Here is a 14,168-nt window from a genome sequence, read left to right on the forward strand (position 1 = left end):
TTATGAAGTAGCCTAATAATCACCAATTAATGTAACAATCTAATGTAATTGATTACATTAACAGGTTTTATTATTTTTCTGATCCATTTAGGGGGAGATTTTATTAAGTTACTACATTATCCAGAAGTTATTACATAATCAGTTGCTATAAGCAGTATTTTCTTTTTAGTGCTTATAGATAAGAACAAGAAAATGTGTTTATGTCCCTGAAAAATCACTCCCACTCACTTTCAGTGGAGTAGCTCCAAGATTTGTCTCTTGATGATGGTTTCTAGCTGTGGGAGAGTTGACTGGGCTCGATTTTTGAAATTTTTAAAAACCTTATTAAACTTTTCATGTTTACCGTCTGAAGATTATGTGTATAAATTTTGGTGCCATTTGAATTTAATATGTGGGAGAAGTTCATTAGTTTTAAATTGCACATTTTCTGTAGTTTTAGGTTCCCTGTCATCTCACATACAACATGAGTTGTGGAGAATAATCTTCATCTACAGAGTGATATGACTGTTAGGATACAATTCATTGAACACCAACTATCACTTCAGATCCTGGAAGATCTTGGAAAAGTATGGAATATTTAAATCAAAACTGCATGGAAACCACAAGTAGCCTGTACATATTACAGTAATTAGTATCCAACTGATGTAAGTTACATGCATGTTATAATAATATAATATTAATGCGTTTGTGAAAGCATAATTTTTTTTTTATGATTGCTGTTTGTCTTATGATGAAGTAAAAACATCAAAAATGCCTGAAGTACACTGCAACAGCTCTAACGTGAAGGTAGGTTGCCCACTAGTGGTTGGATAATGTCACTTGGAGACTGAATTTCACATGGAATCTGAAGATTGATAGAAGAATCCACACTCCAACACTCTGCTGCTGGAATATAGCGTCTTCTCTCCGGCGAACGGAGGTGGAATAATACTTCTGAGTCTGAATAATTAAAGTTTAGTAAATGACCAACGCGGCGGACTGTTGAGGCTTCGGACAATTGACTACAACAAGGGACAACTGCCTAACAATATACAACAACGCCGCAGCGCTCCAGACAGAGTGGAGCCAACAACTTGTGAGACGTTCCAGAGCCGCAGCACAACCTGTGAGAACTCCAACTTCATACCCCGAAACATTAGAAACGCATGAAAAAGACTCGTAACGTTTTTATTTTGTTGCAAGATCAGTTGCTGCATTTACTTTTGACGTTTATGATCTATGCAGGGGGGGGGGGGGAGTTCGTCTTTTCACTGAAACGCTCTCTAACCTATGCCTTAGTAAAGCTGATCCATGCTCTGAAAAATAGGCCACTGAATTTTTTGTATACAACTAGTTTTTTGAACAACTTACAAAAACTGTAATTGACATTTGGTATACGCCAACATTTTGGCCGTTGAATCTATTGTAACTGTAACACCAAAAGCGAGTACTAGTTTGTCAGTATAGCGGAGGGATATGCACTCCGCCTCTCCAGTCTACTTGTCTCCAGGAGCAGGAGGACATGGCATGGGGAGACTGAGGGGGAAAGCAGTGGAAAAACGACAGCAAATCTTTAAGAAAGAAGGAACTGTAGCCTGCGCAGCCAAGAGAAAGGGGATTAAGGAGGCTTGCGTCCGTTGTTAAGGGTATGTGATTAAATAATGGCTAAATCCAGTGTAGATACATCAGCAGGCTACGCTGGGTAGAGGCTCGCCACTTTCCCTCGGACGGGTGGGCTAACAGCTAGCTAGCATAACTTAGCTTTAGCTGAGAGAAGTGGTTGAAAAAGTTTCTGTGGAATGGAGGAGGAGGGGTAAAGTTAGCCACTAAGAGGTAGAAAACTTTAGCTTGCTAAGTTAGAATTCAAAGGAAGTTAAAATGTTGTTTCAAAAGCAGTCTAATAGTTAACGTAAGACTCTTGAACTGTTAAGTAACGTTAGTGGTTGAGGTGTCATACAATTTAAATTTAAGCTAAGCAAATTGTAGCCTGTTATGTTAGCTAAGCTAGTTAGCAAGTTCGCTAGGTTACCTACATTAGGTAGCTACCTAATGTAACTGTACTTGTGTGTAACGTTAGTCTGTGGGTGATGTCGCGGTACTTTTGGAGCAGAGCAGCACTTTTTAATTTAAAGCTGTTTTTTAACAACAGTTTGGAGTTAATCTGACGTTAAATCTGTTTTTCTGTTTCCCTTTCTCTCTGTCTCTTGCATTTTTTTTTTAGGTTGGGGGGGGGGGGGGATGCTTACTTACTAATCATCGAATCATCCTTCCATATTGTCTGCTTCCTGTACTCTGTGCTTGTCAAGCATTTCAGAAGTGGATAGGCCACTAGTTTTGTGAACACAGTTCAATGACATCATATTTCTGGACTTTTCCAATGCTTTGTGTTTTAGGAAAACTTTTTAACGCACAAACATCAGAATTGCATTAGTGTAACATCAAAGACTTCAAAGTGACCAAACTGTGATAAACACTGATGGAGTTTTGCACACCAGTGTAGCAATGTCTTGGATATACATTTCTCTGTTGTTTGCCACATCTTATTCCCTTCTCTCTTCTCTTGAATGTATATGGATTAGTGTTTGGCTTTGGTAGAAGCTTCAAAGGAGTATGATGCTCACTATGAGGTATAGGCCTACCTCAGAGTTTCCCCAAAAGATTCTTGACATGTTACGCTGTGTTGAAAGTTGCAAATATCCTGTGACCTCAACTGTTAAAATGCATGAAAATAGTGCAAATGGCCAAGAGCCACTTGTTGTGCTTTAAAGGTATCGACCTTGTGTTTTGGCTGTGATCATATAAATTCAGTGGTTCTTGGGGTGGTTTTAGGAAGTGTTTAGGAAAGTAAGGTTGCCTTGTTAATCTAGTACAGCCTCAAGAAACAGCATGTATTAGCCTCCTTCAACTGTTGACATTAACAGATTGAACAGATTTATTTTCTTGGAAGATAGAATACCTTGTCCAAAAGTGGAAAATGACATCTTGGTAGAAAAAGTTACCGATAAGTTCTGACTATGATTGAAATGAATCACATCAATGGCAAACATACAACTTATTCCATATGTTTTGTTTGTATTGATTAGTATGTTTTTATTAAGTACTGTGTTGTAGGTGGGAGACATTTAATCATAGACATAGCATAAGCATACTAACTGTCAGGCAGACAACTCTTGTTCAGATAAGCTTCGGTGAATTAATTTTGATTGTTGTAAGACAGACCAAAATAAAACTCTTTGATACTGGTCTTATTGGCAGTTCAGTTCTTTCCCCTCCTGCTGGAAATGTGACCTTGTATACATGGAAATTTGGTGTGAGCTGCAGCGTTGCCTGTGTTGAGCACAAGATGGATTTGAATGATAGCACTTGATGCTGAAAAAGCAGAGAGCTATCAGTGTGAACTGTTATCAGTTTTTGGAGTCGATCAGCTTCATCTGAATTTGGTTAATCATTCCAATCTCTGTTTTCTGCCATTGTGATGTTTTTGTCTGCATGACCTTTTTCAGGTGTCCATTCAGGCCACTGTTATATGTTCATCAAACAATATGTTTTTACTCGTCACAGACAGTTGGACAGGCCTTTATTTTGAAATCTGTTTCTTGTCATTGCTCACCCTGTATGGTGAACTGATGAATCATTGGTGATCCAGTCTAAGAGGCCTAGTTGTGTCTGGCTCTCTGACTGGGCTTTGTGGAAACAACTGTTGGAACATAGTCTGGTGAATGTCAGAAGAACTCATAACATTTATAGGCTGATAACATTTTGCTTAATAGGCCGAGCTATCCTACTTGAGGGAGGTTTCCTTCTGCTTTCATGTGAATGTAGAACAATGAGCCATGGAAGTGGGTGCAGTGCTGTTGGACAGCTGTGTGCTGGAAGGGAGGGATCGGGGCAGAGATGGGATGAGGGAGGAAGCTGCTCTTTGTGGTCACATCCTTTTCGGCTGGGGCCAGCTTCACAAGCCCTCAAACAGCTGCTGCTGCTGCTGCAGGCTGTCTGCCCTACTGTATCTGTCTAGCCTCTGTCTGGCTGTCTGCTTGCTAGGGCTGCATGATGTGGGCAAAGTATCATATCACAGTATGACTTGCAATAAAATGTTAGTGTTAGTCTAGTAAGTGTAGTTCTACATCTATAAGACTGTTTAACATGGTTTAAAACACTTTCGGCTTCAATGGTATGTTGTAGGAGTAGCTTGAGGGAGGCATCTCTGCCAGTCACTTCACATTTTCACTAATTCACTGTTTGATGGCATTTTCACTAATTGTTTTATGACGGTATCTATGGCAGGTTTTAATACTGCAGAGTTTCACATTACAGAACATATTGTTATCCTTTCACACACTGTCTGGTAGACGAGCCTGTCAACCTTCCTTGTGTGTCTGTCAGGCCATTTGTTTGGCTGTGTGAATGTGTTTCTACATGATTGTCTTTCCATATCCATGACTGTCTGCAAGTTCTATATACAACACCCAGATAATTGAGTCATCATAGTTTCTACAAGACTCAGGCTCTATATGGAAATTAAGTGTCAGATCTTAAAGGAGGACAAAGGTTTTTTTTAATCAGGCTGTAGCTTGACAAAAGTAGTGTTTGTCAAATAGTGTCTGTGTGTTACTGTGGTTCAGACATTCATGAATGAGTTTTTTTTTTTTTTTTTCCTGATTTAAATATCTATATCTCAGGAACTCAAGCTTTTTGATACAAATATCAACCTTACCAAACAATTGAATGTGTTGCTGACGTCTATATGTATCTTATCTTTTTCAGTTGTTCTGCAGAAAGCCCATGGACTAAAACACTGACTGTGCATTGGTGGGAGAGTCAAGCCAAGACAGAGAGAAGCTGGGAGTCGTCGATGAGAAGCGGTCCCTTCCTTATTTCTGAGCCCGTTGACTTGTATTGGTGAGACCTGCTGCGGCGTGTCTGTTAGGCAGCAGTCCTGATCTCAACTCCTGCGGACTGCACCCCCCCCCCCTCCCATCAGTGGTGGTGACCCAGCTCCGGACAGCTTGCTGCAGGGCCCTTCCTGAGCAGCAGCAGCTGCGTCCTGCTTGCTGCCTCCCCTCCCTCCCCTCACTTCCTGTCCTTGGTCAGACAAGGCTAAAGCCTCCTCTCCCCTACCCCACCCCTCATCTCTACTGGCCTCTCCTACACACACACACACACAGGCATTCACACACTCAAGTAGAGTTTCCCTTGTTGACCACACGCTCATACACACTTTTAGCCTGCTGACAGCAGTTGGAGAGCGTCAACCGGTGACTCGGCACCCCGTAGTCCCCTCGGTCAGATCAGTCCGTCTTCCTAGTGTAGCCAATCATATATATATATATATAGTTCCTCCCTTTTCCCTACGCTACAGCGTCCGGCATGACCTCCATGTCCAGTCTCTTCTCCTTCACGAGCCCAGCGGTCAAACGCCTCCTCGGCTGGAAGCAGGGCGACGAGGAGGAGAAATGGGCGGAGAAGGCGGTGGACGCGCTGGTGAAGAAGCTGAAGAAGAAGAAAGGCGCCATGGAGGACCTTGAGAAAGCACTGAGCAGCCCCGGGCAGCCCAGCAAGTGCGTGACCATCCCAAGATCGCTGGACGGCCGGCTGCAGGTGTCCCACAGGAAGGGCCTGCCTCATGTAATCTACTGTCGCGTGTGGCGCTGGCCCGACCTCCAGTCCCACCATGAGCTAAAGCCCCTGGAGGTGTGTGAATACCCGTTTGGCTCCAAACAGAAGGAGGTCTGCATCAACCCGTATCACTACAAGAGAGTGGAGAGTCCTGGTAGGTATTTCTGCTAACGAATAGTGACTTGACTGCATGTTGTTGTCCATGCTGTTTTCACAGTGAGCGAGGCTGCTTTCCTTTTTGTATAAGGCATATTCTCTTCTACACATCAGCTTTTAACCTTAGTGGAAGCAGCATTTGCCCTTAAAGCTAAAGTAGGAACCCATTGAAACAAATGATGTTTAAATCAACGTGTTGATGAAAATAAAAACTTTTCCTGAAATATAGTAACCAAATCTAATAATTTCTAATGTTTGTAATACATAGGAAAGAAAACAGTGACAAACAGTTTTATTGATTACTGGGTAGCAGCAGCTACATGCTAACAGATTACAACAGTGTGGAGTTGTGCTCATCCCTTAGCTAGAGCCCTGAGCAGGCTGTGGAGCTGGTAAACAAATCCACAAAGGTCAGGAGGCAGGGCTGTCATCATACGGGCCTGTTCTACCCACCCCCCTCCATTTCACAGAAAATCAATATCACTAGCTCTTTTTGAGTCTTATTAGATTATATGCCTCAGGCACTCCAGATGGGGTGTGGCATCAGAGAGCGGCTTGCTAAATGCATATTCCACTCTGACTAAACTCCCAACACTTTCCCACCACCACCCTCTCTCTCTCTCTCCTTCTGTCACTCACACAACATCACATATGCTCACGGATGACCCAAAGGACAGCCTTTTTGACTTTGGCCCAGGCTGTGACACTAGCCTGCCTTGGGATTGCCAGCTCTGTATTGACCGTTTCAAGGCCGGGGATCACATGTCAGTCAGAAGAGACTACACGTCATATTGTTTAAACCAAAGCTCACTGGGTAGTTTTGGTGGGACAGCCTTGGGGCCGTGACGCTTACAGGCAGTTAGTAGATGAAAATCAAGGCTGGGGAAACGCACAATATCCTTTTTGCATAATTGAAAATAAAAATAAATCTATATGACCTCTGTGGCTAGATCTTCGCGAAGGCATACAATGGCCTTTTTAGGAATGCAGGGTTCGTAAGGTTTGCTGGGTATGCTGGTATGATTCTGCACAATGAGTATAGAGCAGTTAGGCTATGCTGTTTGTTGCTGTTCTGTGAAAAAAAAATATTTGCAATATTATAAACAATTTTGCAATCGAAATTGGATAATAATAGACTGTATAACTGAAAGTGGCATCATGACAGTTTTGTTAGAAAAAACGTGCCACAACAGTCTTGATTTGTTTTGGGAAAACTAAATGATTTGCCTGTTTGGGGAAAACCAAATGATTGCCTGACGAAGGTCACTGAAACGTTACTATTTTTCAAATAAATGTTTTAATTGCAAGTATAGACAGTGTGCGGGTGTCTCTTTGTATGTTCTGCCGGCTTCCCAGTCCTCTCCTACGCACCTGTCTCCTGCTATAGGTGTGCAAAGAACCTAGTTTCCTCAAAACTAAATGATGTCAAATGTCAACCTATCAATAACTATATCATAATAGTTTTCTAAGAAAGAAATATTATGACATATTTTGGCCCTACAATGGTTTAAGTATTTGTGATAACCATATTCTTTTGTGTGCAGTAGGTCTAATTGTCAAGAGTCTGCTGATCAAAGATGTCTCTTTCCAGAATTGGATGCATTTCTTTGTTGGATTGGATTTATTTGAAAGTTAAAATAAATACATGCACATTTCGCTGCAGATGAAGCCCAGCACATACATTTAAATAACAATCGAGGATAAAAACACAGTAAAGTCAATGACTTAATTCCACTGTGGTCCTCTTACGAACAATACATAAACAATGCATACATTACATAACAATGCATATATTAGAGAAAAAAAACACCTGTGTACAAATGCAGATTATCGCACCAGTTTTTCCAAAAAAATATTTATTTACTGACGATTTGAACTGTTGTTTTGATTCTGTGGTTTTTATTGACGCTGGTAGACCATTCCAAGTAACAGCTCCAGAGTAAGCAAAAGTGCCTTTTCCTATCAATGTCCTAAAACTATGAGTTATCACATCAGTGCCACTGGCTCTGGTCCTATAATTATGTTGTTTGTTAATAATGGAAAGGATGCATCATTAACAGGAAAACAAGCATTTAAGTACAAGAACGCCAGAATTCAAATGGGTTTTCTCATGAAATGGGGTGTCGGGTGGACATAGACCCTACGCTACACATAATGATCAATTCACTTTCTAAATGGTAACACTCACTGTCTGTCTCTCCACCTCTCAACCCCCTATTCTTCCCCTGATTTCCTCCCTCCCCCGTCTTCTTCTACTCTCTCCCTGCCATCCAGTGCTCCCTCCTGTCCTGGTGCCGCGGCACAGCGAGTTCAACCCTCAGCACAGCCTGCTGGTACAGTTCCGCAACCTCACCCACAACGAGCCGCACATGCCCCTGAACGCCACCTTCCCCGAATCCTTCCAGCAGCCACACAGCGGGGGCAGCAGCGGCAGCGGTGGCGGCGGGGGCTCCTTCCCCATCTCTCCCAACTCCCCTTACCCCCCCTCCCCAGCCAGCAGCGGCACCTACCCCAACTCTCCTGCCAGCTCGGGGCCCTCCAGTCCATTCCAGCTCCCAGGTACACCATGTACACACCTAACCCAGGGCATGGAGCCAAGCTATTGTGTTTTTCTTGATCGTAGCTGTCACCCAGCCAACAAGGCGGCTCACTGACACTTAATTAACACTGGTCTCTAGTGAGAATTTTTTTTTCCCATCAAGTTGCGTAGAATAGGGCCGAAATTAGAAAGGAAAAAACAGTTATTTAAAATGCAGTCGACAATTTTGCGACAACAAGTTCCAGCTGAATCCAGTTTCATATTCATATCATGTCACTCAATAACTGTGGGAAAACAATGGTATGAAGTGTGTATTTGCAAATGCCAACCATGGTATCATTTGAATTCAGCAGTCAACTGTTGCAAGGGATGAGGGAAGTCAAATCTATTAGAATTTAACATAGACATTCATGACATAAATGAACACTCCCTGTTGAACTAAGGGGCATTTTGAGTTTAATACATCAAATCAATAACTTTTAATACAAATCATTTTTCAAACTTGTGCATGCAAAACTTTGTTAAGACATGTCTTAACATGTTCCAGAAAAGAAATGATGATCACAAAATCTTTGAGTCCATCTTTATCTTAGTGGTGGTCTATATCCATGCAAGGTGCATTTCATCAAAGAAAAGTGTTTTCAAGCTTGTTAACAGTATTCTAACCAGGTCGAGTTATTATATCCATCCAAATCAAGTTACACCCCTGAAATGGGAACAAAGGAAATGCCAGCTAAGCAGTGTCCACCAGAGCCAGGGCTGCTGGCTGCTGTCAAGGCTGTAACTCAGCAGACCAGGCTGTACTTCTCCTTCATTTTTACTGAGTTGAACACAGAATAGATATAACCAACATAGAGGAATAGCACTCAAAAAAGAAATTCCCTCCTGTCCCGTCCAACAGTGTCAATGCATTAGAGAAGTAACCTGGACTGTTGAGATTGTATGTGTGTGTATGAGTGGGTGCGGGTGTGGGTGTGACTGTATGCCACTGTGTGTGCGTCCGGTGACTGCTGCTCTATTCTGCTCCGGGCCAGATCTGCTGATGCACACATCCAGTGGCTGCAGGCAGTCAGGCAGAAGGAAGCTAAGTTTTTAATGGCAGCTTAGGATTCAAGTTGAGCTTAATTGTGCTGAATAGCCCCGATCGTCATTGTCTAAACTCATGCACCGTGCTCACCGCATTTTCTCACTGCCCGTCTAGGTGGGGGTTTTCTGCATTTGTTTTTTTTATTGAAAACAGTCTTTTTCCTGTGTTCCAGAATATGGGCTTGAAAAGCTCAAGTTGCAGCTCTGCCGGGAATGGTTGGTTTAGCATGTGGTTTAGCAAGTGACGGATATGTGAAATCTGACACCATTTCCGGGGGACAGATCCTGTGATGATTGTTTGACTCTTGGGAGACTTCTCTGTGTGTGTGCGTGTGTGTTTCTGTGTGTGTGTAAGACCATTTGCCAGCAGCAACAACTGGTCTCATCCTCTCTAACTGCTCTCTTAATGTCTCAGCTGACACCCCACCCCCAGCCTACATGCCCCCTGATGAGCAGCTGGGCCAGGACAGCCAGTCCATGGAGACCAGCAGCAGCCTGGTGCCTCAGAACATGCCCAGAGGAGGTGAGGAGGACGAGCTGCACACTTAGGACCTCATCCTAGTTTCAGTTTCTTGATTACACACAGTTCTTATGCAGCTCTGGAAATCTATCAAAAATGAATTTGGGCATTTCCAGCCCTTAGTTTGGAAATTGCGCGGTCAATGTCTTTCATCAACATTTGCAATGAACAACACTTTTTGTCAACCAAGTGATATTTTCAGTGGCAAATTGTTTTTGTTTTCTTTTTTTCTTTTTTTTGATGAAAACACGCAAGTCAATTGTAAAAACCCTTTAAGTTCCACCTCTTTCAGTTTTCTCTCCTTTGTTTCTCCCTTGTCTTCAGTTCTGCATCTTATGAATATTAAAATGAAAAGATTGTTTTAAAGATTGGAGAAGTTTTAAGACTTTGAGAAGAAAAACATGGATAAAGATGTAGCACACAAAGGTTTTCCTTAGCTTTGAACCTATTCAAGGAGGAACTTCAGCTGAAGGTTAAATAGCTCAGTAACTTTACTGTTAGCACTTCAGTACAGTTATAGTTGTATATGCAGTCCAGATGATTTGTGATGCGAATGTTCTATATGGACTACGCAACTTTTGATATTACAGCAAATGAATGTAAACACAGAATATGTAGATTTATTCCTATGATGAATTATAGATTTGACCTACCTGATACTCAGTCTGTGTTGTTGCCTTCAGCTGGGAATGCTGTGTGCATGTTGCTCTGTGGGATGAGCATGTAGAATGCAATAATGTAAATACAGGAGGCTAATATCCTTAATGCAAATGCATCACATAAATACACAAGGAATACTAACATTTAGTCTAGTCTTGTTAGTCAACCATTCAGGGCAGACTTTCTCTAACAGTGTTGCCAGAGAGCCTGTCAGAAGTTACATTATCTAGAGAAGTCTCTTTCAGAGTGGTGCTCAGTTGTATAGATATATTTATGACTAATAGAGCCTGTTTCTCCTTTTGTGATTTTGAGAAGAGCAGACAAGTGCGCACTAGTAATGGAATGCAGTGACAATTTGATATATAGTAGTGAAACTGCTCACTGTCCTCCATGTGGAACTATTTTCCTAGACTGCTTACTGCCATTCTCTGTAACTGAAGCATATTGCTGTGCAGGCTGCATCTTAAAACGATCTTAAAACAACAGATTTTGATGTGTTTGGATGCCGGTGAATAAGTGTATGACTCACCTGTTCTTATCTTGACCTGTTTTGCAACTTCCTAGATGTGCAGCCAGTGGAGTACGAGGAGCCCAGCCACTGGTGCTCCATTGTCTACTATGAACTCAACAATCGCGTGGGCGAGGCTTACCACGCGTCATCAACCAGCGTGCTTGTGGACGGCTTCACTGACCCCTCCAACAACAAGAACCGCTTCTGCCTCGGCCTGCTGTCCAACGTCAACCGCAACTCCACTATCGAGAACACCCGCCGACACATTGGCAAAGGTAGAACTAATTACTAACAATAATAGACAGCACGTTAGAAATGGATATTAATGCTTTACGTTGCTTCAAGTAACGGTTACTGTGGTCTGAATACTTTGTCGTCTCTTCCCTCTTAACCAGGAGTGCACCTGTACTACGTGGGCGGGGAGGTATACGCCGAGTGCCTCAGCGACACCAGCATTTTTGTCCAGAGCCGTAACTGTAATTACCACCACGGCTTCCACCCCACCACCGTCTGCAAGATCCCCAGCGGCTGCAGCCTCAAGATCTTCAACAACCAGGAGTTCGCCCAGCTCCTGGCCCAGTCAGTCAACCACGGCTTCGAGGCCGTCTACGAGCTCACCAAGATGTGCACCATCAGGATGAGCTTCGTCAAGGTGAGAGCCTTTTATGAACACAACTAAAGGGAGGACAGGGGAGAAAATAAAGCAAGGGGACTGTTTCATATACAAAAGTGCATTAAAAACAGTGATCAGTGGTTTCAAGTCCGATCAAAGGACCAAACGGTGAAACATGTAATAGTGCAGCTGATCAAAGTCGTTTATATGAACTGAAGGCAGACATCTTCATTATCAGTGTCATCGGCCTGTAATTTGCTCTGCCTCTTCACAGGGCTGGGGAGCCGAGTACCACCGGCAGGACGTCACTAGCACCCCCTGCTGGATAGAGGTGCACCTGCACGGGCCCCTCCAGTGGCTGGACAAGGTGCTGACACAAATGGGCTCGCCTCTCAACCCCATCTCCTCTGTGTCCTAATGACGGCACCCCAGGGAGCTCGGGAGATACTTTTTACAGATTTTTTTTTTTTTTTTTTAACAGTTACTTTTAAGTGTTTTTTTTTCCCCCCTCAGTGATTTATAATTTAAGGTGGTCTTAATGGCTGAACTGTTTACACTTACTGTGGGAGGGGATATTGAACTCTGGCTAGAAAAAGCAGCAGCAGCCAGAATCCAGTTGTTAAAACAGAGTAACGTTACAAGCAAACACCTGGAGAGAAAGGAATAGCCCAAGTAGCAATGACATGGACGCACTACCGCTTGACAACGCTACCAACATCTGCATCAAATGAGGGCACGACTGTCAAGCTTGAACCTGTCAATAGTAATTTTTTTTTGCATCAAGTTTTATTGTTTTCTCAAATGATTTTATCTCTCTGTGTAGTTTTTGAATGAAACAGAATTGTTTATCACTACTCTGCCTTACATCAGTCAGACAACTTGGAATTTTACTGAACACTTTTCTTTTTTTTCTTACATTGTTGTCTAAATGTCAGATATTTACAATTAAGGTATAGATCCAATTATGTTTACTATTAGGCTCAGATATAACAAATGCTTCCTTTTTATAGTCTCTACTGCTAGAAACAAAACACTGAGCTACTGCCTTTTAATAAAGTATGTATGCCAACCTGATAGTCTTTGATATGGGAGATCAATCACTGAACAAGTTTAACATGCCATAAGCTAACAACATTGTGAATGTTACATCTATTGCAATAGAAGTAGTCATTTGTGATATAATCAGAAAATGGACTTCATCATTACTGATTCTTGTTTGTACTATCGAGTTCCAGTGAAAGAGTGACTGTATTTTCCATACTCACTGTATTAACAATATTGTGCACTCATGGATTTTGTGGAGGCATATTAAATTTTGGTGTGGGTACCAAGGCATTATGTTGATAGATAATTGACTTCATTAGCACAATGAAATAAACACAGGTAATTTGATAACAAGGATTGTTTGTTCTCTTGCCTGTTTTGCCTTTAGTATTTTAGTGATACTTGGCAAGATGAGAATGTAAACAGGACTTGTCGTTTAAGGGTACATAACGAACCTGACAGTTTGTTCAATCATGATCTAAAAGAAAATAACACTAGGCATGTATATGGATTGAATAGATATAGATAACTTCATGAAAGATGGGGAAACGATTGACATTTAGACTGATAGGCAATAGCCAACACTGATTAATTGCCTATAGGAAATGTTCTACTGCATAAAACCTGCTGCCTCCATGCACTTCCTTATCATACTAGCAATTCCAGGACTTGTCCATGACTAAGCCAAGGCATATAGCGCCATTTCAATGACGCATATTGAGTTATTCTACATCGACTCTTAGTGTCTTGGAGGAAAGATATTTGTAACCATGATCATGGTGTGCAAGTCAGGCTTTCCCTGACTCATCATGGTACGTCACTGATATGTGACTCTGTTTGGACACCCTCATGTTTTACTGAAAATGTCTCCTAGAACATAAACAAGAAACGAAAAACTAAAAGTTATTCACCGATATGAGTCTCATTTGAGGGCTTTAAGCATGTCTCAATTTCGACTGCATATTCGGCCACCAATTATGCAATGTTGAATAAAGATTTTGTCTGCCAAAGTGTTTTAACAGCTGTTTATATGTCTTTGTTGTTAAAATTATAATCTAACTTCACCCTGTAATCATGGATTTAGGCTAATGTTACCATGGCCAACCCCTAACAACACCAAAGCAAACAAGGATAGCAGTAGTGTATTATAACAGTGGAAATGTTGAATACATGAAGCCTACATTCTTTTTCTCTGTGGATTAAAGAATATGAGCTTTCTTAGCTCTCACCAGGCTGGAACATTGTGTTATTGAATCTATACAGTAACAGCAGTTATGTACCTAGAGGTTAGTTTCTGTCTCAGCATTGAGATGATTTGGTCTAATAAAGCTATACAATTTGAACTGATGAAAAACAGGGAAATCTCTATAATACACTAGTCTCTCTATGATCTTTGTGGAACTACAGTTCACACCGGGGCACTCGGTAAGAAAAGCCTTTTCCT

The 14,168-nt window shown here is 41.9% G+C and overlaps 1 protein-coding gene across 2 annotated transcripts; it reads left to right on the forward strand.

The window, feature by feature from the left end:
- Positions 1-953: 953 nt before the first annotated feature.
- smad5 (SMAD family member 5) lies at positions 954-12,756 on the forward strand. 2 transcript variants are annotated; one of them, XM_071541684.1, is made up of 7 exons: positions 954-1,105; positions 4,744-5,749; positions 8,026-8,310; positions 9,792-9,899; positions 11,121-11,342; positions 11,463-11,719; positions 11,955-12,756. In XM_071541684.1, the coding sequence occupies exons 2-7, from the start codon at positions 5,347-5,349 to the stop codon at positions 12,096-12,098; spliced, it is 1,419 nt and encodes a 472-aa protein (XP_071397785.1). In that variant the 5' UTR covers positions 954-1,105; positions 4,744-5,346; the 3' UTR covers positions 12,099-12,756. The 2 variants fall into 2 exon arrangements, with proteins under 2 accessions (XP_071397785.1, XP_071397784.1); XM_071541683.1 differs by lacking the exon at positions 954-1,105 and adding an exon at positions 1,486-1,625.
- Positions 12,757-14,168: the final 1,412 nt, after the last annotated feature.

This window comes from Centroberyx affinis, unplaced genomic scaffold (assembly GCF_046629955.1).
Source record: "Centroberyx affinis isolate AG114_WGS23_722 - 3 ecotype Tasmania unplaced genomic scaffold, CSIRO-AGI_Caff_v1 ptg003931l_1, whole genome shotgun sequence".
NCBI classification, from domain to species: domain Eukaryota; kingdom Metazoa; phylum Chordata; class Actinopteri; order Beryciformes; family Berycidae; genus Centroberyx; species Centroberyx affinis.

Bases quoted from the DNA above. Each gene is read 5' to 3' on its own strand.
- smad5 (XM_071541684.1), top strand. From the start codon at position 5,347: ATGACCTCCATGTCCAGTCTCTTCTCCTTCACGAGCCCAGCGGTCAAA. The intron at 5,750-8,025 runs GTAGGTATTTCT...CCTGCCATCCAG, and splicing joins CAAGAGAGTGGAGAGTCCTG to TGCTCCCTCCTGTCCTGGTG. The intron at 9,900-11,120 runs GTGAGGAGGACG...GCAACTTCCTAG, and splicing joins TCAGAACATGCCCAGAGGAG to ATGTGCAGCCAGTGGAGTAC.